Raw genomic sequence first — 27,681 nt, 5'->3', positions numbered from 1 at the left:
GTAAGAGCAATGACCTTCAAATCATCATCTATTTCTCTTCTCTTTTTCTTTCTCTTGCTGCTTAAATGAGAATGAGAAGAATTTTGTTTACCTGTAAATTTAGGGATCCACCATATAATGAGAATTAAAACAATGTCTGGATCTTCATCCAAGTGTAACAACTTAATGAGTAGATTCCCGAGACACACTGCAGACACAGAGCGGCTTTGATGTCTGATGATATCTAAACACTGTGTTGCTAAGCTCTTGAGCTGGGAAAGTGGTAGTTTTCTCTTTGTCTGTCTCCAGTGAAATGATGGTTACAATAATCTCATCCTTCCTATGTTGCTATACACTGTCAAGTTGTATTTGCTGAGGCTGGTGTCAGTCTATGTGAGTGCTTTTCAGCTCTATATACGTAGCTATAGGTTGAAAAGGGGTAGGCTCAGTTACATTACAGAACTATTCCCCTTGTTATATTGCCCGGTATTTACGATACAATGCATACATTTGTTGATCAGACATGTGTCTTGCTTTTTACAGTTTCAGAAATGCTAAGGGGACTTTTTTGGCTTTATATCACACTAGTATGAATACTTTGGAACTGTCAGGCTGATCAGACTAAAATCTTTCTCTGGTAACTTAGTCAAGATTTTTTATTTGATTTCCTTAATTGAACTACAACTGTTAGCTTAAACATTTTAACCAAAAGAATGTTCAGCAACAGACTGAAGTGACTTGATCGGAGACATAATTTAAGAATTATTTAGTCTTTGCTAACCTAAAATACAAAATACAAAGTACAATTTGTCCTGAGGAGATTATTACGGAAGCACACACCTTTGGATCAGTTTAGTTTGGCCTGCTTTGGCGGTGCTAAACACCCCTCTCCATTTCACTCAGTTTTTCATCCACTGGCGGTCTTGGCTCAGGCTCACAGTTGTCGGTCACAGGGTGTGTTGAGGTCAAAAACGTCGGCTCTTACTCTGACTCTGGAGTTTACACTCCGGAAGAGCACTTTCCCAAGCTCTCGCCTTGCTCGGCTCCCCTGGGGATGACCCCTCGGTGGGTGAATTATAAAAATCTGTTTCTGTGCAAGCTTGCAGAGGAGCAGGGGAGCAGGGATGGGACGGGGGAGCTCTGGTGGGAATTCTCAGGCGGAACCCTTAAAATGTGAAGGAGGGGGGAAAACAGGAAGGAGAAGGAGAGGAGAGGATTTTGGCTTTGGAGCTCAGCTTAGAGACTGTGGCTTGGAGGAGAAATTTGATCTGGGGCCCAGAGAATAATGTTAGTGTGCTGAAAAAGCCAGGTTATTGTTGAAAGGATCTGTAGGCCCTCTCTACTGCACATTAACTGCGGCTGAGCCTGTTTTAAAGAGGAAAGGTTTTACCATCAAGCTCAAAAATCCTGCATTTTGTGTCAGCCCACTGTAATATCAGATGCTGTAAATACAGCTCACTCTAGGGAGTCTTTTTCCATGTGAATGATGGTGTATTCAATGACACTTCCTCACGTGTTAAACCCAGGCCTGTTGGGCATTGTTAACAGCAGAGACATGTATTGTCTGAGGTGTAGGACACGCCATGTCTGTCTCCTGTATTTAAAGGCACGGTGAAACAGAATACAGCTGTGGTTGCAGACGACAGAAGGTGTGTGTGTCTATCACCTGGCATATTACCTGTGGCTGTTTATGAATGACCTCATCCATTGAAATTCATCACTGCCTGCCAAACAGTGAGACTCGGTGCCAGGAAGAGCTCCATGGCTTCTTTTGTTTGGCGAGCTTTCCTGTCAATGGCCTTACTTACTCTGTCAGTGATGATTTATGCTTGCTGCAACCACAGTGCTCCAACCGCAGGTGCATCTACACCAAGGTCTTGTTTCTCACTGCCAGATGAGCCCACGGTGTACACTAATTTGTCTTTGGAATGAAGGGAGCTGAGCAGAAAAATTTAAAGGGGTAGCACCATTTCAGATTCAGAAAAGCTTTATTGTGAGGCTGTGCTTAGACATGGCAATGCTTTGAGGCAAATGCTAAGGTCAGCAAGCTCACAATGCCAATGCTAATTGCTGATGTTTAACACACAATATATTACTTTCCTAATGTAGCTTGTAAGAATGCTAATAATTAAAAACTAGCACTTGAGTGTTGGAATGTCTGTACAAATGTTCAGATCTGTGCAAATTCCACAAATAGTTTTCAGGACATTGCACTCAAAACTACAAATGTAAGCTTCATGGTGGCGCTACAGGAACCGTTAGAGAACACCGGTGTTGTTTAAATACATCATCTGGGAACTATAAATATCCATACAAAATTTGGTGCCAGTCCAAATTTGGTGCCAGTAGATTTTAAGATATTTCACTGAATAAGTGATACATTTAACCTGCTACTAGAATTAAGAATAAATCCTCAAGTGAAGCTGGATATCTGTAAAAATATCCATAGCTATCTACCGCATCGTTGTTGATATATTTAAATCGGTACCAAACTAATTGATAGACTGAGCATCCAGCTGAATGAAAAACTGGCATTGTTATCCCTAGAGTCATGCTGCTGGCATGGCTCAAACATTATAGATAGAAGCAGTAGAATATGGCTGTGCAAAATATAGTCGAAGTATGCAAAAATAATAAAACAATGTCTTGAGTACATGGGTCTGGTTGCACAACTCAGTTGTCTGATTGTTTCTTTCGGGAAGTTATGTAGCATACAGAGCCCTTCAGCATCACAGCATCTCTCGATGTTGGCTGAAGCTGGTGTCGTGCTTCAGCTGCAAATGTACCAATTTTTTTTTTATTTGATGGAGGCAGTGTAGGATGGGGTTGTGCAGGCCGAAGAGCTGTTTTAAAAGCAGGCTCCAGGACTTGTTGGCATGGGCACTGGTCTGTGGAGCCAGCGGGGTAATTGGGAGCAGACTAAGGATGAGTCAGGAGCTCTGCTGATCGGAGCTTTCTTTCTGTGGGGAGGAGGGGCTGACATGTCTGTGGGAGGGAGTCGAAGGACAGATGCTCCGACTCTGCAAAGAGACGTAACATGACACCCTCTCCCAGATGGGGGGATAGAGAGAGATTTGTTTGCTCTGCCTCCAAGACAGTTTCATACTCCTCCTCCTCCTCCTCCTCCTCCTCCTCCTCCACTTCTCTTTCACTTCTCATTGTGATGATCTTGTCTTTTTCTCTGGTAGTGAGGCTTCTCTCCTCTTCATTGAGCTAGTTAAGGCCTCTTTGTATTTGTTGGCGTTGGTAAAAGCCATTGTTGAGATGGAAGAATCAATTTATAATCCAATTTTCCACAAGCTCATTCCATTTTTTTTTTTAAACGTATTATGCTTAAAAGCTTCCACAAATCTTTTTCAATTATCCAATTAATTTCCACCTTTTATCAGGCCAACAGTGTCAAAGGCGCTCCCTCCAAACTTGTAGGCAGGACTTATCGCTTTGGAGACTTTAGTGCATCATTAGCTTGCAAACTGCACCATTTGCAATCAGTGGAATGTGGAATGGAAACCACAAACACCAAAGGGAAAAGGGAGACCTTCCCCATCAAAAGCCTGTGGTTAAACTGTTACTGGATGGTCATTTGTAAACTCTGACAGGTGGAGTGAGTCAGAAGGACTTTTAGGAAGATTTTGCTGAGTTTGTCTGGAGTTTTCCTTCCGTTTGCTGCCATTTTGACCTTGTGTTAGTCAGAGCTGCCCCATTTATCAACAACACACTGAAGTTCTTACTGTACTGGAGGAATTTGTTAGCAAAAAAAACTTGCTCTGCAGAAGTTTGATGACTTCATTTCAGGAAACACACAAGGTCAGTTTTAGTCCCAAACGCAACTCACTTCACACTTCCTGTTAGTTTGTGTGCACAAACACAAAATAACTATTCATTTCATGCACAGGCCAACTGGTGCAGCATTCTGTCCCTCTGTTGTGACTGTGCACCATAATTACATTCATAGTGGCTTCCTCTGTGGCCCCTATTATAATTAAGGTTTGTTTATACATTTTCTGAGGTAATATTTTGGCCCATTCTTCCAGCTCCCAGCGGGATAGACTGTAAACACCAGGGCCGTCAGAGTCTCAGTAATATACGACAACCACAATAACAAGAAATGCTATATGTGTGGCGTTAGAAATACAACAATGGACACTGTTGTGTTATATTTAGAGTGGATTGATAAGAAAAAACACATGCAGGGAGAAATTAATTGTTTGTGGTATCCCCCGTCTGTTCCTGTCTGGTTCTGTGGCTAACCCAGTTTCAATGCTGTCTCACGTCCATCCTCTCCTAACAATGGAGGGAGAAAGGGGAGAAGTAGAGGGGCAAGAGGACATAGCGCAGCAGGGCAGAAGGACTATCAATTGATTTGGACAGGACACTGGACAGCATGCTGGCTTGAACATTCACTGTATGTGTGTGCGCTTGTCTTTCGCCCCTAACGCCAGCTGATAGGAATCTTTACCACTGTACATCATACAACGAGATCCCTGTGGTCCATGATTGGATATAGAACCGAGAGATAATGATGGGAAAGTAATGTGTGTGAAAACAGAGATTAAGATGATGGAAGAGAGGTTAACATTGCATGCAGAAAAACTGATAAATACAAGTTTGTGGCTTCAAGGCTTGTAACACACTTTCTGGCTGTCAATTGCATGCATGAGCAGATACACACGCAGATACAGGCACGCATAGTCATAGAGTTGGCCTGTTTGGCTCATGTCCAAGGCCTTGCTATGAAATCAGCTTGGGAAAGCAGCAGGGGCCCTGAACAGGACACAGAGACTGAAACGGAGAGAGAAAAAGAGAGAGGGAGACTACTGCTCAGATAAAATTCCATTGTTTATTTGCCCGACCCTCTCCTTCCCTCCTCCTCTCCATACATCCTTTCCTTTACCATCAACCCTTCCTTTTCTACTTCTTGCGGAACCAGGGGAAACTCTGTCAAAGCCCACCAGGTCAAGGCAGCATGTCAGTCACTGTGAAATCCCCATATCGCTCAAACCAAACACTTCATGTCAGATCTGGCAACCCGGCAGTGTGCAAAACAAATTGGCTGTGCATGAATAATCTTTGCTCCATATCTGCAGAAGGTAGGATGTTGTACATTTCAGTATGAAAGAGTAAGAGAGCTGGATTAAAAACCTGTCCCCCTCTATCCTTTCCTCCTATCCATCCCTCCCTCCTTCATCATAATTTTGTCCCCACAACTCTAAGACTGAGTGGGAATGGAAGAGAGATAATGAAAGGAAGAAATCAAAAGAGTGAAGGACGGGGAGGAAAAAAGCAGCCCGGTTTGCCATTCCAGAAAGAGCCGGCTAAATGTGCAGTGGTGTGTTAAATTGATTGCAGGCAAGGCTTTGGCACATGCTATAGTGAACCACATCTTGTAGGGAATAGGGTCCTCAATAAGCGTGGGTGCAAAAGGAAAAAACATTTTTTTTTTCTTCCCAGTATATAATTCCCATTTTGAGCTATCATGTTCTTTACTTGTCCCAGTTTTCCGTAAAACCTCACTCACAAGATGACAAGTGATTTAGTGGCTGCCTCCGTTTGGTTGCTTTCTGTATTTTGTGTGACTCCAAGTCCTGATAACTGTGAAATGCAGCGTGGGCTGCGAGCGACTTTGCCCTTTTTAGGTCTTTCGAAATGACAGAGAGAAAAAGAGAGCAGTTTAGGGAAGAACAAGCAAGGGATGATGATGTCATGGTGTTAGCTGTTTCTGCAGGGCTGGACAGAGGGATGGAGGGACCGAGCGATAGAGGGGAGGATGAAATCTTTATGAAAAGCAGCTGTTGGGGAGAGGCGGGCAGGCAGGCAGGCCTCCAGAGCACTGTAGCAGCAGCCAGCCAACAGCTCGCTGACAACTACTCAGAGGCCTGATAAAGCTTGCTATAAAACACTGACAGCACCACCTGCATACAGTGTGATAAAGCTAATTCAACACCAGCAGCAAAACTTGGTCTGATTATCAACAAGAGCCAATACTTACAGATGACAGGCACAAAGAGCTCAACAACAAAGATAAAAACCAAAAACACAGACTGACAATATCACTGTCTCAGCTGATATTGTCTACACTTGTGCACTGTGAAGAGTATTAAGGAGAAAGTGTTCTAGTTTATCACCGACAGTAGGATTCACAGCAGTCCCGAAAACAGAGCACTTATAAGCTAACTCATAACTGACACAAGAGGCACTCATCGTGGAAAATGTGTATGGAAGTGTGTGTGTCATCACATTGCCATTGAATGAGTCCAGGCTGATTATTTTTCTCCTCTCTGTGAATCAAACATTGTGTGAGTGCAGAATAACAGAAAACAGTTCAGCTAAGTGGAATCTATGAAAGCCGTGTGTTCTGCTGAGTAATCTGTGTGCTGGCTAACATATTGGACACAAATGTACCAAGTCTTTGTGAATCAGATATTCATTTACAACTCTATGAGCCTACCAAGGACAAATAGTACTGAGTTTACACAGGGTGCCAGATGTGTGGAGTCAATGCAGTAGCCTGTTCTGTGGAGAAGGGTGTAAGTCGCCCTGTGAGCCAATGGGAAAATAGCATAGGGTCCCTAGATGTATATCTATATCTAAGTGTATATCAAATTCACCTTGACTCAGTCAATCAAAATCAAATTAAAATTACTTTATTTATCCCCGAGGGGAAATTCAGTTAATCTGGTCGAATCTCTAGAAGAATGAGACAGCCTGATGGCTGTAGGAGCGAAGGATCTTCAAATGACTCTTTAGATTAAAATGAGAATGACTTGCAAATATTTCAACTTGGTCTTTCGACTTTGTTTCTTCCACTTACTACTTATTTCTGGAACATTTCTATTTTTTTTGTCATAGCAGGGGCATGGCTCTTCTGACTCATTGTCAGTTGATTGAGCTGTTTGTTCACCTGTCCATCTTTGTCCCAATGCCTAATTGATTTTCCCATCTTTTGCCACTAATTTCAAACACTTTAGTTAGTCACTACTTCTGAGGTGTATCAAATTAATGTATTTACTCTTTATAGTTTTAACTGCACATATATTAACATTAGCATTAGCGTTTTAGCACTCTTAGGTTACTATTTAGCTCCAAAAACAACTGAGCCGAAGCAGCTATGTCTAAAGCTGCTTGTATGCTTCATCAGGAATGCTTGTCAGACGGTTAAGCAGATTCAGACACAACATTCACACTCACACAATAAAGCCATTAACCAGGTATGGAGGTGATGAACAAAGCAGTGTTTAAACGTCTCTTTACCTCTTTTTTATTCTTTGCACAGCGTTTTCTTGGGTACAAACAAGTGCAACACTTCCAATGCCTTCCAGGAGACGTACACACTATCCTCATATTATCATATGATAATATAATAATAATATCACAACTATTATCATGCCTCACCCCTCTTAGGCTTTTTAATCCCGCCTTTGTATATGACTGTTCAGAACGCATATAAAGACTTTCCTTCATACAAAGGTCTGAAAATGCAGAGATGATGTGTCACATAATAACCACTATATAGAGGACCAGCCATTTTGTTACAGCTATTGCATGGTCCCTCAGTGCTGCCTTCAGGTCAAACTTCAAAGTTTGTCGCACTCATGATAAAAAAAAATTAAAAAAACAAGATTGCCTCTAGTCATTATACCCCTCTGATTCCCCTCCACTTTCCACTTTATCGTACATTTTTAGAATAGGTGGTGCTTGTTGATAACTGAGATCCTATTTATGACAGCACCATGATTCAGCTATTAAGCTTAAACAAACAAATAGCCCCCCCCCCAACCCCCTTCAGTGGTGTTTGTGAGTAGATGTTTATAAGAATTTGCCCATGGCCAGATATCCAGTGTCCATCCACTGATAGAAATCTCCTGCAGGGTTGTTATGCAACTGATGCTTGGCGCTGATGCCCTGCATCTGACCCTGACTGCTGCTATCTCTGTCTAGTAAAAGGCTTTAATGCATTTAAGATTGTGTGCTGTTCACTGAGCACCAATCATTTCTCAGCTGAGGATTGGAAGGTAATGTTTAGTTTTTTTTATCTGAAGGTCATTTATTTTAAATGAAGTAAAACCAACAATAGAGTCAACAGGTGATTCTGGGAATAGGTATTCCTCAACATTAAAAGGTATAAATGTCTCTTCGCAGAAATATCAGAGAAGAGTTATTTCCATTCGAACACACTCTCCGCTGACATCTTCTCCACCCAAGACTCATCCACCCAGCTGCTGAACAATACCACTTCCTCTGCCACAGTGTCCACGGTCTGTCACACCTCACAGGGCTAAGGCTGAAGGGGGCAGTTTCCTGTGATGTTTTTATTGGCCGGAGCAGATGGCTTCCCTCAGCCTCTGCATTGTTATGGTGGCCATCTTGCTCTGAGGGTCAGGGTTAACAATAGTTGCCAATAGTTGTAGGAGACAAAACTCTTTGCTGCTCCCTAAAAAGAGTTTCCTCAGTAACCGAGCGCTGTAAAACTGGCAATGCTATCAAATTTACTACTGCTTGTCAGGTTCAGGCGAGTGCTGGGAAGCACTGTCTTGCATGTGTGAGTCAAGTTTGAGTTGCGTTCAAGCCCGCTAAGTCAGAATTGTGTGAATATACTAAATTGCCTTTTAAGGCACTAGAATCTGAACTGAACAGCACTTTCTGTTTTGGCCTTAGGGCTCCAAACAATAAAGTGGGACACCCTAAAAGCCTACACTGTTTTCACAGTGCAACACTATACTTATATTATTCTTTGCAATATCCATTTTCCTCTTTAGTTTTGACAACCCCTGTCTACCCAACCCCCTCTTCTCTTCCATTCGCTCCCTTTATTCATATCTGCCATCTCTCCTCTCCCCCTGTGATATCCAACACCCTCCCCAACCTAGAGAAAAATTAAACTGTAAAACTAGTAGGCTCTATACATTCTTTATAGTCCCCCCCTGTCCACCCCCCCTTTCCAAGCAGGATTTCTGTTCTTCATTTCTGTGTTGGGTTTTAGTAAGGCGAAAAGAATCAGGAGGGGGAGGAAGGGAAAAAAATGGTTGATGTTTCCCCTCAAACATGTGACCTCTCAGCTCACAGCTGAAAATAATTTAGGCCTACGGGCCGGTGGATGGCTGACGCAAACCCTCCTCCTCCTCTCTCTGGGGGGCTAGGCCTGATGGGGGGTTAAAGACAAAGCAGTGGAGGGCTATAAGTTGAGCTGTAAGCAAAAGTAGAAGCTAAAAAATGACACACTGTACTTTTTGTCTACTTTTTTGTCTCTTGACGAGACCGCAACTTTTCCGCAGTGTCCATTTCTTCTTTCATTCTGGAAGAGAAAAAAAAGGAAAAGCCCAGAATCATTCCAAAACACTGGACCCAGAGGGCCAATTATGTTGTTAACTCAAGGAAGAGTTCAGCTATTTGGCAGCATTTTTTTTTACGTAATCTACCCGAAATTGTGGCCTTTTTTCTAACTGCCAGTTGGGACAACAATTTGTGGAATTCGGCTGAATTGCGCTAACATTCCCGACATAGTCAGGGGGCAACGGAGAGAAGTGTCAGGGTTAGCTAATGCAGGTTTATTGGTAGAGGAATGGAGGGGGGGGATTGGGTTTAGGCCAGGCCGTGCTCAGGAAATGTTTAACGGCCTACGGATACCCTAAAGTATCCCAGCACATCTGGTTGAAGTCACACATGCACACACATTCATAAGTTGGTCTGGGGTATGGCCTGTGCAGCAGGACGTGTACATCTATGTAGGTATGTTTTTATATGAGGTTTTGTGTGTGGCTATGCAGCCGGGTGGCAAAGCATGCATTAGTGTCTCTGTGAATTTATTTAAGAACAAATGTGTGAATACCTGCCAACAGGAGTAAGTCCTGACCTTTCCCTCTCTCTTATGTTAACCACATCAGTGCCAGACAGAGACCAGGCCGTTCTGCTCCATGCCAACCCTCTACCAGCTTACACAGGCCAAGCCATGAGCACTGTGCACCACTTCTAATTCTATGTTACATACACATGGTCTTGCTATGCCTCCAAGTGGATCTGGTTTCATTATACTCTGACAAATGGACCAAGTAATAATTTCTCCCTCTCACATTCGCCTTGGCACTACTTGTCTGTAATAAAGAACAGAGGGAAATGTGTAGTGCTGGAAGACACACAGCACATTAAGGAAGTTATTTTCTGGATTGAAAGAAGAGTTTGTGGAGAGGATCTGAAGTGCAGAAACAAACTGTGTGTGCAGTACTTGTCTTTAAAATACTCCAGAAATCTGTTCTGGCAAATGCAAAACGACAAGACACTGAGTGATAACCTAAAAAATCTGAACTCAATGCCCTTCTCTGACTTTTTGCTGTCAGTAATGTTTTCCTAATGGTGCTTGATTATATTACAATGTGGATGTCTTAGTATATTCCATAAGTTTTCCATAATGCCGCATAGGTGCTGGAACTTGCGTGTGTTTATGCTTTGTTTCCATCTGTATCCTCCAATTACTAATCAAGTGGGGTTTTGCCAATTTTGGGGGGATGGCGTGCAACCTGTGAGGTCTGTTTCGCTGCAGCTTGGTTCAGAAAATGACTTTTGCTCGCCACAGAAATGAGAGGTTTCAGCTATTTGGTAGTTTACATTCGCACACCAGAGTTAGATTTTTTCCCCCTAAGGGAGTCCTGGGGAAGCAACTCTTCTTTTGACCTAACTCTCATTTGTCAGTCTGTATGCCTGCTTATTTTTTACGTATCATCTCCATATATTTAGTTTAAAAAATACACAAGCTGGAATATTTTCAACTGTCTAAATTTATACTATGTAACTCTTTGACTTGTAAATGTTTTTCTTTGCAACTTCCTGACCTATAATGTGAATTCTGGGCCTGCTTTGCATTAACATGTTTGGATAAACTTTTAGCATCCATGCGATGCACTCACTCCAATATATAAATATATTGCATTAACTGACTCTGTCTCTCTTTGTGTGACTGCAGGATGCCAGCTGCTAGCACCATGACCGGTGGGAGGGCCCTGCTGCTCTGTACAAACACTGACAACTGTATTTACCAATCAGTCAACGGGTAAGTGCCTCAAAAGCCAGTTCTCCATAACTGTCTGAACTGGTTCTTCCATATAAAACAATTGTCAATGCAGTAAAATTCCTCACACCACTGGCTAGTATTGCTAGCGCTTCTATTTCCCCATAGTGAGACTCCCCATGCTGCTGCTTTCCATCACTAAACGTTGCCTGTTTGTGCTGGACGAAGAGCAACAGTTCCTCTTGTGTTGTGCCAGAGGGCTACCTCGCAATATCCTATGAAATCAGATCAGCTAGTGTAGAACTGAGGCAGGTAGAGGCTGCCAATCCTCTTGGTAGTGGTCTTTGGTTTGTTTATAGTAAAAGGGCAAGGTTATATCACATGGCTTTGTAAAAGTAACAGTCCTATTCATTTTTTATATAGACCAGATGTTTGACCTGCTGTTTGCGAATGTTGGATGGAATTATAGGCACAAATAATCAACGACTGTGTTAAAAAATCTGGTTCACTGAAAGGAAGTTAAAACTCCCACAGTCCAGAAACAACACACCACAAAAGTTCAACACTGCTGACATTAGAGGTTGAGCATTGTAGAACCTTCGGATCAATTCACCATGCATGATAAAATATCTTCTTTCTGAAGATGAAGCATTAAAGGGACCCTTCACCTCTTCGCAGGGAGTACCACTTGGTCCCGAAAAACAGTTTTTCAATGTTTTTTGTTGTGCTGGAGCTCTCAAAATTTGGAAACAAAAAACCCTGATGATGTAATTTGGCTTGAGACTTTATGAACCTTGGATGTAGGGTTTGAAATTGATTTGTATTTTTAGAGTTTGACCCACACTACAGCAACAGGGCTTGGGAAAAGAAACAAGATGATATATTGAAAAGGCCTGATTGATTGAAATGTTTAATACAATCTGAAGAATACTTAAAAAAGACTAAAATGTCAGCAGTTTTCATTGATTAAAACTAAAATAGTTAAGCTTTTCTTTGAATAGGATAAGACTTAACGTCCCAGACTTTTAGTTGGCTAAAAATTGACAAAAGAACAGGATAAGGTTTCTGACAGAATTAACACTAATTCACTTCACTCTGCTATCTTATACCTCCACACATCCCCACCACATGTTGCTTGGGCCAGAACTGCAATTTTCCCATAACCATCATAAAGTTCTGTACTGCTCTTAAGCAAAGTGGAGACACCCCTTTCCATTAGGGTCAGCTGTATAACAATACAGGGCTGGAGAGCAGGGCAGGGTTTGCCATCTGGCATCTAGATACAGTTTCTGCCCCCCTTCTGCCAGTGTCTAATGCCTCCATGACCACTCTCCATAGGCCCTTCTGTTGCCTTGCAATATTCATTAGTGCTCTTTAGATTATAATGAAGGGATTTGGTTTGTGCCAGTAACAGGGATTGTTTACTGGAGGATCTAAATGTCTGTTGTTTTTAGGGTCTGTCATGTTACTGTAGTTACCATTGTTCAAAAGATCAGTAGGCCTATATTTCTCTTAGGGAATTGTCAATGCAGGAATATATTTAAAAGATGTGAGTTTTTGCACTCTTTTTTTGCATTTTGCCTATTTCAAACCCTCTCTCTTATCAGCTGATCCTGTATTAGCTCAGCTGGTTAGAGATGCTTTTGTGCCCCCTTCCCTCCTTCCGCCCTCATTGACCCTCGTCTCCATGTTCCGCCCAACTTTGGCTGTGAGTGATAGACAAGCTTTCCATACTGCCCACTTTTTAAAAATATGCTTCTGTCTCCCTTAATCACAAACAAGTGTTTTTTTCTGTGTGGGGGAAATTCAGTTCCTCCTCCATCTGCTCCACTTTTCCTATAACTCCTTCACTCGACCCCCCCTGCCTACTCCTGTTCTCTGTTACTTGGCTTTTCTATTTGACCTAGTTTTTCCCCTCTGTTGCTTCATGCTTAATAAAAACTGCTGTCTTAACCGAGGGACACGGAAGGGGAAAGAAAGGGGGAAGGGAGACGGGGGAGAGGGCCCTAAAACTAATAAAACCAATTTAAAAGAGAGTGAGAGCAATTTAAAATTTGGTTCCCTCATCGGTCGTTACAACATCAAGTTTTTTATCTTTTTTTTAAGGGTCTCTGAGGAAACTTGAATCAGTCATTTCCCCCTGAGATTTCCTCTGGATTGCATGACTGTTGGTTTTCACATCCAGCAATGTCATCAGAAGTCACCCAGCAAGGCCATGTTTCCTCTGTTTGTTGGAAATTCAATCATTTGATGAATGGTCTTTGGGCCAAAACAAAGTTTCAAGGGTTGGGAGTAGAAAAGAAAAGATGCACGTCTACACTTGGGCCTCTCCCCTCCTCTGTGTATACTTTCATCTCCACTCCAGAAATAGCTTTGTGTGCAACTTGTAAACTTTGACCCCGAAACCCAGAGTTCAAACAGTCGTGACCTAGTAATCTTCCAGGAGTGACTCACAGCTAAAACAGAGGCACCAAACAGACGTCTGAGTTCTTTTAACAAGAATTCCTGTTTAGCCCATAAAAAAAGACCTATTTGGATGTAATTCTAAGTGCTTGCATTGCATGGCCAATTTTAAGAGCCATAGGGAGCACAATGCTTATTAGCTATGTACACTGACGGCAGCGACTGACATTTCTGTGAACATAATTGCACTATAAATTAAAGGCGTTGACAACAGTGCAATGCACTTTCTCCCTCTGTTTATCTGATTTGAATTAAGTACACATCAGTTGTGGTAAGCGCTGTCCCTTTACTAAGAAAAGACTCTTTTCATGTTTTGTCTGTTTGTTTAGGTTTACTTGTGTTCCCTCTCGGCAGTCTAGCTTGTAAATGACAACCAGTTAATCATAAAATATCCCTCAATCCCTTTCTGCAAGATGGGCAATTCAAGACAGTTTCAATATCTCATTTTATAGCTATAAATAATATTGTCAAGCACCATATGCATTGGATTAATAAACTTGTTTGGCCTGGATATATAAGATATTATTTATGGCAATCTATTTTTCAGATAGGTCTTAAGGTACTAGTTTTTCAGAGGGGCATTAGTAATACAAGCAGGTTTTGTTAAGGCTAACTATCAACATATATTCTATGTTTCATTTGAAACAGCCTTTATTCGACATTTACACTTAATAAAAATAGTCGGTAACGCTTTACAGTAACCAACTAAGTGATGTTTATAGATGGTTTATAGAACAATTATTAACCATTTACAAAGTGCTATACATATTTAATCTTTAAATGTTTTCAACCAATTACTTAAAGGTATATGAATCATTTCAAAATCATTAACATACTTAATATGGTGTTAAATATGTTATAATGAGTGCAACTAATGCTATTTATACACTATCAATTATAATTTAATTGTTTGTCAATGGTAAAGTAACTATAAACTTGCATTAATATACCATCTATTTGCCATTTAAAAATTATCTAGTTAGTTAAACATTAATAAATTATGTATTTACCATTCTAAATGGCCTATATATGGTTTATAAATGATGATTGATCTGTTTACCATTTATAAATTATGGTTATTGTAAAGTGTTACCAAATAGTCATTACTTCATTAATTTATGAGCATTTTTCTCTAGAATACATAATATTTTTCTTGTTTGTAGTTTGCAACTCTCTCCAAGGTTAAAGAAAACATGCAAAGTGCGTATGTTGATTTTTCTGCATGTGGTTCTAGGCTCCAGTGCTGTGGCTTGAAGATCGGGGAGGCTCCGTCGTCTGCGGTGCCCCGGCGCCAAGAGGTGTGTGGGTCACCAGGGGACAGAGACAGGAGGGACACCGCCGTGTCCACCAAGCGTCCCGTGTCTCCCCTACTGAGCCAGAGCGGCAGCCCGGGTCCTCCTGACACCATGCTGGCTCACAGGAGAGCCACTTCCACTAACGACCCTCGGACTCCCAACATGGAGAACGGGCTGTGTGGCAAGCTCAACAACAACAAGAGCCCAGCAGGGGTCAAGACTGCCAGTATCCGCGATAAGATCTCACAATGGGAGGGCAAAAAGGAGCCCGCCCCGCAAACTTCTACAGGAACATGTCCACTGAGCACGACGCAAAAGGAGGTTGAGACAGTGAGGAAAAAGGAATCCAAAGTTTCAGAGGTTCAAAGGACAGATAGCAAGAGGTTTGTCAGCTGGGACAGACAAGACTCAGGGAAGGAGAATGTTGGAAAGCTGGGAGATTCGAGGCCTAAATCTCCAGAAGGCTCAACAAACAAGGACAGAGAAGTGATCTTAGAGAGGGGATTTCGGGCTTCCAAGCCATCAGAACAACCCCAAGACAAGAAAAGTGTTTTAACTCATGTAAAGAAACTGGAGAGGGCAACAAAGGAGGTACCTGACAGACCTTCACTGGCATTTCCAGGGAATTACTTTTGCCCTCCCTCGAAAGAGGAGCTTGAGGAATCAGAAAAGAGAGGCAACGAACCCATTTTTGGGACTTTTGACGTCGTTCGGCCTGGTGGGTCACGGAGGAGGAGAGAGGGGGATCCAGAGAATGTGTACAGTGAGCCAGGTGCTCCGTCTATAAACCCTCTACCTAAACCTCAGAGAACATTCCAGCACCACACACCCCCCACTACCCCAGGCTCCGGGCCCAGCTCGGGGAAGGGAAGGAGGAACTTGCCCCCTTTGCCCTCCATTCCTCCTCCACCTTTACCCACCTGCCCACCACCTGGAGTTTGCAGGAGACCCTGGGCGGACAAACCCCGGGAAAGTAATAACAGGTAAGACAATAATTTGATAGAATGAAAGTATGGGCAGCCATGATTAGTTTTGATGCTCAGTCCATTGGCTCACTCACACTAGACCTTAAATGGATCGTTATTCATTTTTTGAAGTAGTTTTGTATGAGGCACCTATCCATAGTCAGGGTTTTACCTGCAGTAGATGTTGCCCCAATTTCTAGAAGTAGGGAGGAAGACAGACTACAGCAAAATGTATTTTAGCCACATAAAATAAAAAAAATATATCGGTTTAAGTGTATGTTATATTTAGAATATTTTTTACCACGGTTTCTTGCATTGGGCAGTCCTGTTTAACTTTACATGGGGTAACTGACGATGTTATGTTCTTGTCAAAACCACCAGAGTCCATTGGCAAAAACAGTAGTTTTGCCTCGCAGAACATTGGAATTGCTGGTCTAGCACTCAATCTGTCTATTTGAGTTATCATGTTCCTTGGTGTTTTAAAGGGTCATTTCAGGCAGAGATGAAGGCGGTTGACCACAAACTCCTGTCTTATGTAATGTAAAAAACCTTTTTTTCAAATAAGTCAAATAAGAGTAAAATGGCTTCAGTTGCCCATTTTTCGAAAAATATTCTAAATGTAGCATACACTACAACTAATATTGATTTTTTTGGGGTGATGGCCCTTTTTGGGGGTGATGGGCCTTTTTGGCAGCGAAAATACATTTAGCTGCTGCCTCCGTCCTCAGCAGTACATAGCATCCCGCTCCTGCCATCTACTCTAGGTTATACACTGAAAATGTACCTCATACAACCTCACTTCAAAAAATCCCAACTTTCTCTTTAAGACCTTTACTGAACCATCCCCCCAACTAAACTGGTGCTAAATTACACAAAATATATTGATTTAAAGTTTCTTGTGAAATCAGAATTAACAGTCATGGCTCAGTTTATCTTGTGACCCTTCCTCCACCATCACCAACCAAACACTGAGGTGAACAACATCTCCCACATCTGCTGTAAATCAAAACCACCGGTGACATCATCCTGTTTCTAAATATCTTAAAGAATGAGCTCATTGGTTGGATCTGAGGAATGTACACATCGACTCATACCTCTTTCCAAAACTCTACTGGAAGGGCAGAACAACACGCAGAGTGGTGTGACTCATGTCAAAGAGGCCCTTTCCTTTTCTCAAGAATTTAAGCCTTGACAGTAAAAATGATTGTGCAAGACCTGCGGCTATCATAAATGTGTTGTCAGGCATTTGTTAATGTAAAAAATGTGTGTACTTATTAAGTCTGATTCAGAATTTGAATCACATATTCTGTCAAGAGCATTTAACATGTTTGAATTTGGAGTAGTATTCAAATTCAGATGTTTATAGTCAAACAAGCTGAGCTCTGTAAGAAAACCAAAAAATGTGAACTCTGCAGTATTGGAGTTCATCTATTGTTCACTTTCTCAGTGGTCTGAATTCTTGTTTGGAGCTTGGCTTGGATCTGTTACATTCCATACCATATGTGGAGGCCTCACTCTGCTCAAGTGTGCTGTGTCAAGCCCTTTGTTTGGTCAGGCTTTCTTTCTGTCCGCTGTCATGTGCATTTTTGTGTGTGTGAACAAATACACCGAGTTTCCAGTTTATAAGGTACACCTAGGTTCATCTAAATGCAATGCAAGAGCTCTTCATAAATCCTACGTTTGTAAAGCTTACAAAAGGGTGTTTATTTAACTCCATGGTCATTTACTCTGTTTAGCTTTACTTTACTGTATGCATCAGGGCCAATGCACAACAGTTGACATCATTATGATAGACAGAGTGAGCCAATTGGTTAGTTTTCAGATGCAGTTCCTAATGTTAAAGTAAAAAAGAAACTGACAACCGATAGAACAAAAGGCAGACAACATTACAAATCAAACAACAAGATACAGTGTAAAGGAAAGGCCAGGTGTTGTGTTTATGTATTATTTTGTGTCAAATCTTGGTGAAGAAAACTTTTTCCAACATAATTTAATAAAATACAGCCAACCTGAACCTATGATACGGTTCAGAGAGGTATTTGTTGCAGGGCTGTTGCATTAAATTGCAATTGATATAGCAAGCTGTATCCAATAAAAAGGCAACTTAGTTTAGTTGCATATATGTGCATGCATGTGGGGACACATGCAACCATGGATGCTTATGTGCACTTCATTCTATCTTCTGGGCTTTAATCTTTGGCAGTGATGAAACACAGATGTGGTTATTCAGATGTGGCAACTAGCAAATGGTAACATGAGTTTTCCTGCTTGGCATATCAAGCATTCTTTAAAGCGTCAACAGGAACACTCAAAAATCCTTCCTTCCTCTTCTTCTTTTCTTATTTAGCGTGCAAATCTTCTAAAACTTTGTAATGCTCTATCCACCAGGAAGTCCTATGAATTTGAGGATCTGCTCCAGTCGTCTACAGAAAACTGCAGGGTGGACTGGTACGCTCAGTCAAGACTGGGCCTAACACGCACTTTATCAGAAGAGAATGTCTACGAGGATATAATAGGTAAACAATACATATCAAACTCTCACATTACAGTTTTCTGTAAAAGGCAAAAAATTGCCAGAGATTGAAGCCTTCATCCTGCAGACCAGTTGAATTACAATCTGCTGAAAGTTTATAATGGATTTTTTTCCTAATGTCGACAAAAAAACAACCAAAATCTGCTTACCCAAGCTTTAACCAAGTGGAATCTTCCACAAGCAGCTGCATCTGTTGAAAATCAAGTTCCCAACTTGTGGTTTCAAAGTATTACGCTATCAACCTTGTATTCTCTAAATCTAAAAAACATTTTTAAATTCTGTAGGTTGTCCTATTGTCTATCACAGTCATACACTGTATGACCTTTCAGTTTCATTTCTCATATCAGTGTGTCATAGAGTTCAGTAACAAAGGTGATGAGGAGGCCAAGCTGTCTTTGCTCTGCTCTGGTTTTAATTTAGAGCCATGCTGCTTCACTTTTATTAAAGTTATACGTAGAAATTTGACCTACCTTCCTACCTTATTGTCTGAAAGTTATGCCAACCCCACCTAGAGCCTGTTTAATTTCATAACAAACAATAGTGGCGTTGTGTGGGGTCGTGCTGTAGCTGAGGTTGGCTACTGTGATTGTCAGTGCAGCAGGGGGCATGTGACTGGCTGAGAACCACGGCTCTTTACTGGCAATAACTTCAATGTGTCTTTGTTTTTTCATCCCAGAGGCTGATGTGTAATGAGTGCTACTTGCTTGCACCAGTCAAATTAACTTTAATTATATTTGAGTGATGCCGCAGCTTATTTTGGATTCTTTATAGTTTCCTCCTTTTATACAATAGTATTGTTTTTTAAAATGCTCAGACATTGTTCACTAACCACTCAGCAGTGTCTCATGGGTAAAGTTACTCACAACTGTCTACTCAGAAGGCAGCTCAGGGAGGCAGAGATATAGATAGTGATGAACAGTTGTGATGTCTTGTCATCAACCTCCACACGCAAACCAGGTTCTCCTTGTCACACGTTAACACAAAATCCACATGTCTGATAGTGTTTCTGGACTGAGAGGAAGGCAACTGTCACCACTACACGTAGTCCGACGCACGCCGTGATGACTAATGCAAATTCACATGTGCACAGCTGACAGCACACACAAACACACTGAAGAGATTAGTGTGACTTTCACATCAGCCAGCAATGTGAAAAACAGTTTCGCTGATCCCTTGTTTTCCTCAGAGGGAGAGATGGAGCAGGGAACTGAACGTACCTCTTTATCCTCCGACTCCTACAGGTCACATCTGGTGGATGGATTGATTTAGAGCAGAGGAGAGGCAGAAACAAAGTGACAAAGAGGCACAGGTTTTGGAAAATGAAACTCCCTCGCTCCTTATCTGCAGGGGAAGACTGGTGGCCAGAGTGACATTTAGCATTAGCTGTACAAGCATCTTATCATAGTGAAATATGAGCTGGGTAAGCACACACTGCTGCCTCTGGTAGAGCTCTGCACATCTGGAATAGGAACCAAAACAAACATAACTGATATGGAAAGAATACTTTATCTGCTCTTTGGAAAGCCTGTGTGAAGCTGTGGTGTAATCAAGGTGACAGAGATTTCTTAGTTTTGAAAAAAAAATGTGTTTTTTCTTCGGAAGATCCTCCATCCAAGGAGAACCCTTATGAAGATATAGAGCTGGAGAGAAGTTGTTTGGGGAGCAAATGTGTTTCGCCTGCCTCGTCATCTCCTGTCCCTGACACGCCAACTAAGGTAGCTGATCGCCAATACATCACAAAATAAAAAAAGTAGATTTAATGGAAGCAGTTATATAGCTTATTAACTTGTCTGTTTTGGCTCTATCTATCCTCCACAGCTCTCCTCCAAGCCTGGCTTCTTCAGACAAAATTCAGAACGGCGAAGCTTCAAGCTCCTGGAGCTCCGCAAGGCCAGCAGGGACACTGGCATCTCCTCTCCCTCCCGCATCAGCCCCCCCTCCACGCCCAGTAGCCCCGACGATACCCCCTGCCTCTCCGGAGACCCGTACAATCGCAGACGGAGGAAAATCCCCAAGGTATGGGAGTCTGAGAGGCCTTTCACAGAGCTCTTGCTGCTCTGTCTGTGATTTATGGTCCACCGTGCTGCTGAGGGAGGTTCGGAGCTGGTCCACTCATGCTGCCGTCTGGGGATGAGTAAGGGAGGGAAAATTTTCTGACGGATATTTCCTGAGAGAAGTGTGCCCAGAGGACGGCCTCCCAGAAGCTGCATTGAAATGATTTTGTGAGCAGCCTGGCAGATTGTGTTTATTAGTTTAAGGAGTTAAAGATGGACATTTCTTTCCCTTTTAATCCTGCAGATGGTGCTGAAAATCAATGGCATCTTTGAGGCGCGGAGAGGAAAGAAACGCATGAAGAGGGTCTCTCAGTCCACAGAGTCCAGCTCAGGAAGAGGTGAGGCCACAAAAATGACCTGTTTTTGTGTTTTTGTTTGTGTTTGAGACATCCTACTTACTAAAAGACAAACATTTATTAACCAATAAAATATGGGGGAAAGTTAGGCTGTGGGCCAAGGAACAAGTGATTAGTTTCAGGTGTGAAAACAGATCCAGCTGTAGATCTCCACGAATAGTTTTTTAAAGCTTTCTATAAATTTGAAGAACTCTGGCATGTGCTACTGTACTAACTTGAATAAAAATATGACAAACATTTAAAACAATCACACTAAGTGACACATACATTAATATTTTTTTTAATCTAAGGTTTAATAACGAATAAAAGCAGTGTGTCTAATGTTTTTCGGGTTAAATGTTTTTTTGGTCATGACTAGACATTTGACAAAAAAAAAGTTTCTAAAATCTGTCAACTTTCTGCCCACTGCAGACAGGTTTCGTCAGGTTACTTTTCCTACGAAGACAAAAAGACAAAAAGACTTAACAGGTCTCTCTCCATAAAAGGAACAATCATGTGTATCCACTTAGTTTTATGGGCAGAGTTACATTCTGTGGTCAGCTGAGACTGACCCATGTTTCAGAGGACGGGGTGGTGTTGTGTGGTAGTGGCAGGAATGAAAGCAATGAGAGCAAATTCCATGTGCTTTGAGTTTCCTGTGATTGTTATTTGCTGTCTGCTAACACTCTCACTCTCACGTTTTCCTTTTTATTCTTGTCTTTAATTTAGTTACAGATGAGAACAGTGAGTCGGAAAGTGACACGGAGGAGAAACTAAAAGGTGAGAACAGAAAATGAATACTTAGACTTACAGTAGCTACATAGGGGATGTCCAGTAATGTGAGTATGAAACTGTGTTGTATCTGTGTCATTTTATAAGCCGAGCAAAAGAATGTGTCCAATAACGAATTCAGATTCTTTTCATTGTTTGAACTGCAGATTGCTTTACCTGGTGGCCACACAGTGATTGTCTATGCATGTGTGGATACATGGCATGGATGTAATAGCATAAAGTGTGTTTCTCTGCCCCTCAGCTCACAGCCAGCGGTTGGTGTCAGTCCAGTCCATGCTGAGGCAGACGGGGAGGTACCGGACCTTGGAGAGGGATCTGATGGAGTTGCAGGAGAGGAAACTCTTTGAGTATTTCATAGTGGTTGCGCTCCATAAGACGAAGGCTGGAGTCCCATACCTGCCAGAGGTCACACAGCAGTTCCCTCTCAAGGTAAAAGGGAATAGAAATGTTACTGAAGCGCTTTATTCCAAAATGAAGTGGAAATTTTATTTGAAAAAGAGAACTCTGCTGAAATGGAGGCATCATTGTAAATGTTATTATCTAAATAGGTGTCAATTTTCCTGCCAGGCCAATTCAGCATATATGCTCTAGTTTATGAGAACCTGTTATGAACTTTTATGGTAAATATGGAGGGAATTTTACACTTTTGAGAACAGCAACAGTTGGTTTTAATGCAATAAAAAAGGATTAGCCTGGTGATTTTTGATCAGTGATACTGTTTTTGGTAACACTTTCTATGAAGACTACATCTATAGTGCATTATGAGCGCATTCATAGTGACTTATAATGCTCATTATAATCAATCATAATGCATTATGACTGCATTCATAAACACATATAAAGCTTCATGATGCACTATATCAACAGTTTTAAATATAGCTTATAATGACTTATAAATTCAAGTGTCTTATGAGTGCTCTTGACTGGTTATAAACTACAGGCTGACTGATGAGGCTTATAATACATTACAACTACTCATACCCCTCTATACACACACCTCAACAATCAATTGTTATAAGGACTCATAGGATGCCATAAGTATAAATAAATGATCAATGTATGCTTTAAGTAAAGTGAGGTTCATATAGACGCATCTATAATGCAGTATAGCTAATCATGATGTTTCATTGTTGGTGTTAAGTAGTGTGTAACACATTTTCATTAGCTATACTGCATTATAGATGCGTTTATGTGTTTATGAGTGCAGTCATAATGCATTATGATTGATTATAATGAGCATTATAATTCACTATGAATGCGCTCATAATGCACTATAGATGTAGTCTTCATAGAAAGTGTTACCCTGTCTTTTATTACTAACTAAAGGAAACATGCTAAAAGTTAATTTTCATTACAACAGTTGCAGTTACTGTACAGTGATGTAGACATGTATGTACAAAACTAACAGTGTTAAGTCTTACCATTATCTTGTTGACTTAAGCTGAAGACAAATCAAAGTTTATGTTTAGGTTATAATAACAGAAATAGGAGATTTGCACTTCAAGTGGTACTTTGTATTTGTATTTGTAATTTATTTATTTCAAAACAGGAACAGCGCACAATAAGACATTAATCTTGTACAACAGGAGAATATGCATTGTGCCAGGTTCTAGCAGATTGCTATTTTCCACCTGTAGTCCCTGGGCAGGTTGATGAAACAATACATACAAAATGAGTATAGAAAACGCACACAATTCATAAATGTGTACACCCTTGTCTTGACATTATTTATTTCTTCCGATCTGCATGTTTTTTTTTCTATTTCCACACAGTTCAATATTAGTCCTAAAGCAATCTAGTCTGAGAGCTGTGTATGTGAAACACCATGGTCTAAGACTTAAATGTTGGAATCCATCAGGCATCAAATATAATCTTTTTTTCCCACATTTTCTTTCTTCTTTCTTCATCTAGCTTGAGAGGAGCTTTAAGTTCATGCGGGAGGCTGAGGACCAGCTCAAGGTCATCCCTCAGTTCTGTTTCCCTGACGCTAAAGACTGGGCACCTGTCGACAACTTCCCCAGGTCGGTCTGAGTCAGAAACTGCTGCCACGGCACTTTACACATAAAAAAGTGAAACAAAACAGGGACACAGGAATTTCCCGGCAGTGTTAATAGCTCAGCTGTGCTCCTTGCTAATAACCACTTGTTAGAGAAGAATCTGAAAGCCCCAAATAGAAATGACCTCCTGGCCTGTAAAGATGACTGTTCTTTCTTTAACGATAAAGAACTGAGAGTGACGAAAGATTACAGGGTGAGCTGGTGGATTTAGCACCTTCCACCTGGTTTGTTATTACAAAATCACCTCTCTTTGTGTGATGTTTAAAATTGGTCGTATTACCCAATACCTCCGAGCTTAGCCTCTCAACATCTGCATTGTTCCGAGAAGTGATGATGTGTGTCCCAACAATGATGGCTAATAGTTACCTCGAGGCAAATGTTCGCCACCAAACACACACCTGCATTGAACTTGCTAACACTCCAGCCTGTCAAGAAGGTCGTCATCGGTCAATGAGTACCTGTCAGGTAGAGTTTAGGAGGATTTGTGTGGATATTTGCAGAGTAAGCCTATCCTGAGGGTTTTCCCTCTCAAGTACAAAGTCATTCCTTTGTTTGCCAAAATCACAAAGTCCAGTCCCGAATATAGTGTTCTGTTTCCCCAACAGTCATTTCTATGTAATTTTAACAGCATTAAATATTTCCTGGCATGTCTAAATTATCTTTTTTTCCTCCCTTTTGTAATCCCCAGTGAGACGTTCTCATTTGTCCTGACTGGTGAGGATGGAAGCAGGCGGTTTGGCTATTGTCGACGATTACTGGTATGCTCTTAAAATGTTCTAACTAGCGTCTCCTTATTTAATTTTAATATGGATAACCTCATTATTAATATGTTGTCTTTTAGATTTATTATTATGCAAGTTTTCTATAAATATATCTCAAATTTGTTTGATGAAATGATTCAGATTTTTGAAAAGTCTTCAAAGTCTCGGTGAAACAAAGCTTTTCTTTGCTCCAGTGGTCTAATCCTGTGGTTGTACTTGGGTGAGCAGTCTTGTGACACTCTAGTGTTTTGAAGCTGTCTTTTTCTTGCTGCCTGTTCACAGCCCAGTGGTAAAGGCCGAAGGCTCCCTGAGGTTTACTGCATCGTCAGCCGCCTGGGCTGCTTCGACCTCTTCTCCAAGGTATATACAGTGAACTAAAGCATGAACACATACAGTACAGGCCAAAAGTTTGGACAAACCTTCTCATTCAATGCGTTTTTCTTTATTTTCATGACTATTTACATTGTAGATTCTCACTGAAGGCATCAAAACTATGAATGAACACATATCGTTAGCCTCATAGCATAATGGCCTAAGTCATTTTTTGGCCAAATTGTGATATCTGCCTAACTTTACTCTCCTACCACTGCTGCATCTTTCTGCCTTATTGCCTATGTTCTCCCTATCAGAACACATGTTAGAGTCCAAAATCACTCTCTGCCTTAGTCATCTCTTTGACTTAGGCATTTTTGCCGCTACATACAAACCAAACTACATTATTTATATGTAAGAGAAAAATTGCCTTAGTCAGGGCATATTCTGCCTAAGTCACTTTTATCTGTTATGAAAATGGTGTGTTTCATTTTTTATGCAAACTTGTTCACACTTCTATTTGAACTTACTGTTACAATATCAATTAAAAATACCAATGGGCTTACTAAAAATTGTGTTTTTTCTTGTTTCCCTAAAACGTTCAAATATGACTTAGGCAAATATGCTATGAAGATATGGAACAATATGGAATTATGAACTTAACAAAAAAAAGTGTGAAATAACTGAAAACATGTCTTGTATTTTAGATTCCTCAAAGTAGCCGCTCTTTGCTTACTAGAATATAAGACATGTTTTCAGTTATTTCACACTTTTTTGTTAAGTACATAATTCCACATGTGTTCATTAATAGTTTTGATGAATTTACAATGTAAATAGTCATGAAAATAAAGGAAACGCATTGAATGAGAAGGTGTGTGCAAACTTTTGGCCTGTACTGTAGGCACACAGTTCTCACTGAGTTGCATGTGTTACACAAACACATACATGCAACCCCACCCCCCACTAAAAGAGTACAGAGCAGTACCACCCTCGGAGCCCGCAGAGCCCCACCCAGCCCACTTCCCCACAGAGCTTTGCAGTCTTGTCTCCAGTATAGACACACATGTGAACTGCAGCTGATGTGGTAACCGCAGTGGAAAAGGTTCCTTATATTAGGCCTTAGATTTATATGCATTTTGGCCTACATACATAAATCTGTGCAGTGTACATGTAGAATGAGGTTTGTAAGGATATGGACATGTACAGAGAAGGTTAACTGCTGCTGTCATATGGGATGGCAAATAGATTGATAGCTGTCTATGCAGTGGAAGTACTCAGCACTGATGATGTTCTGAATATGTTTCATATGTATCAGATGAGCGACATGAAAGCTTAATGTAATACAGATGTGTACAGTATGTGTGTAGAGGGGTACACATGATGGATTCAGGCTGTAGGCCGTTTGTTGTATTGACTCTAGACAATGTTTGACTAACTCCACTGCACCATGGCATCATATGTTTGTGATGAAAATACTCCATTTAATGGACAAAATATATCTCCAAGAGGATTTTTCAGATCAGATTCTCAGCTGCATTGGGGTACTTTACCCTTGATTCATTTATGAAGGCATAGGATTCAGGCGTCAATTCAAAGGAGGAAGAGATTATAATCTCAATGTAGAAGAAAGGGAATTCCATAAAACAATAAATAAATATTTCACAGGGAGGACAATATGGATAAAATATTCTACCACAGTAAATTTAATTTCATATTGTCATATTGATGTATATGAGATTAACCCTTTGATGCACAACATGGGTCTAACGTGACCCGACTGAGGTTTTAATTTTCTATATTTTTGCAATAAATTAATTTTATCATTCAGTATTCCAGGTTTTCCTCAACCAACTTGTTTTTGATCATCATACATCCTAATTTTTTGTTTTTCATTTCTTTTCTTTTTGAATAAAAACCCTTTTTGTATCACTACGCTTCTTATGCACAACATGGGTCAAAAAATTTCATTATGGGGGTATTGTGTGTATAATTTTAAGGAAAAATGAATTTAATCAATTTTGGAATAAGGCTGAAACATAAAAAAATGTGGAAGAGTGAAGCGCTGTGAAAACCTTCCAGATACACTGTATGTGTGTGGCAAAATTATACATAAACATGTTAAATATATTAAATATATGAGTGTGGAAAGTAACTATTTGAAACAAATTACTATTATTATAGTATTAGGTCATTTAATTTTAAATCAAATTTGGATGAATGAGTCATTTCTGACCCATGTTGTGCATTAGAAGTGTTGTCCATATGTTGTGCATCAAAGGGTTAAATGTTTTAGACTAGAGTATGGGTTCTGGGGCAACAAAATGCAGTTTAGCATCAAACCAGAAGAGAAAAAAGTGCAGGGAATGTATAAGTATGCAGGTTTAAGTACAATATAAAAATCCAATTATACCCATGAAGGAGTCCCGCTCTTTGATTTGCAACGCTGCCTACAATGGCATCCTTCTCTGTGTTTCGCAGATCCTGGATGAAGTGGAAAAGAGGAGGGCCATCTCCCCGGCTCTGGTGCAGCCTTTCATGAGAGGCATAATGGAAGCTCCCTTCCCTGCTCCAGGAAGGACCATCACTGTCAAAAACTTCCTGCCTGGCTCTGGGACAGAGGTGAGATGATGGTGTTTAATATAAATAATCATATGAGTGTCTTAATATGCAGCAAGTACATCTAACAGTCTTCATCTCTCTCTCTCTTCCCTGCAGGTGATCGAGCTGTGCAGGCCATCAGATTCTCGTCTGGAACATGTGGACTTTGAATGTCTCTTTTCCTCCTTGAGTCTACGTCTGCTTCTCCGAGTGTTTGCCTCTCTACTTCTGGAGCGCAGGGTCATCTTCACTGCTGACAAACTCAGGTACAATCATTGCGTCATTAGTCCATTTAATCATTGAAGAAATCGTTTTGATTCTGAAAAGACCGAGAGCAAAGATTGTGAAGGATGTGACGGAGAGACCTCAAGTCGGCAAACAGTCTTAGGAAAAGAAGATCCTGACCGAGTGTGAGAGGAAGGAATGCTGTTGTGTTATACAGTCGCCTGGGGAACAATCACTTTGTCTCTGGAAAACTGTCATGGATGCCAGATAGAAGGAGTTAGGCTTCAGAGCATGACTCCAGAGCGAACACGTG

At 41.0% G+C, this 27,681-nt stretch overlaps 1 protein-coding gene across 1 annotated transcript in view; it reads left to right on the top strand.

The window, feature by feature from the left end:
* si:dkey-82f1.1 (DENN domain-containing protein 2A) overlaps positions 1–27,681 on the top strand; it is a 41,059-nt gene that overhangs the window by 7,360 nt on the left and 6,018 nt on the right. The window contains exons 3-15 of the mRNA XM_059336020.1: positions 10,934–11,020; positions 14,676–15,719; positions 18,090–18,217; positions 19,837–19,949; positions 20,053–20,250; positions 20,533–20,626; positions 21,353–21,403; positions 21,657–21,844; positions 23,327–23,436; positions 24,161–24,230; positions 24,516–24,593; positions 27,024–27,164; positions 27,261–27,409. Coding sequence (XP_059192003.1) covers positions 10,935–11,020; positions 14,676–15,719; positions 18,090–18,217; positions 19,837–19,949; positions 20,053–20,250; positions 20,533–20,626; positions 21,353–21,403; positions 21,657–21,844; positions 23,327–23,436; positions 24,161–24,230; positions 24,516–24,593; positions 27,024–27,164; positions 27,261–27,409 — 2,450 coding nt within the window. The 5' untranslated portion in view covers position 10,934. The remainder of the gene's footprint in view (positions 1–10,933; positions 11,021–14,675; positions 15,720–18,089; positions 18,218–19,836; positions 19,950–20,052; positions 20,251–20,532; positions 20,627–21,352; positions 21,404–21,656; positions 21,845–23,326; positions 23,437–24,160; positions 24,231–24,515; positions 24,594–27,023; positions 27,165–27,260; positions 27,410–27,681) is intronic.

This window comes from Centropristis striata, chromosome 6, assembly GCF_030273125.1.
Source record: "Centropristis striata isolate RG_2023a ecotype Rhode Island chromosome 6, C.striata_1.0, whole genome shotgun sequence".
NCBI lineage: Eukaryota > Metazoa > Chordata > Actinopteri > Perciformes > Serranidae > Centropristis > Centropristis striata.
This window is presented reverse-complemented; position numbering and strand designations above follow the sequence as displayed.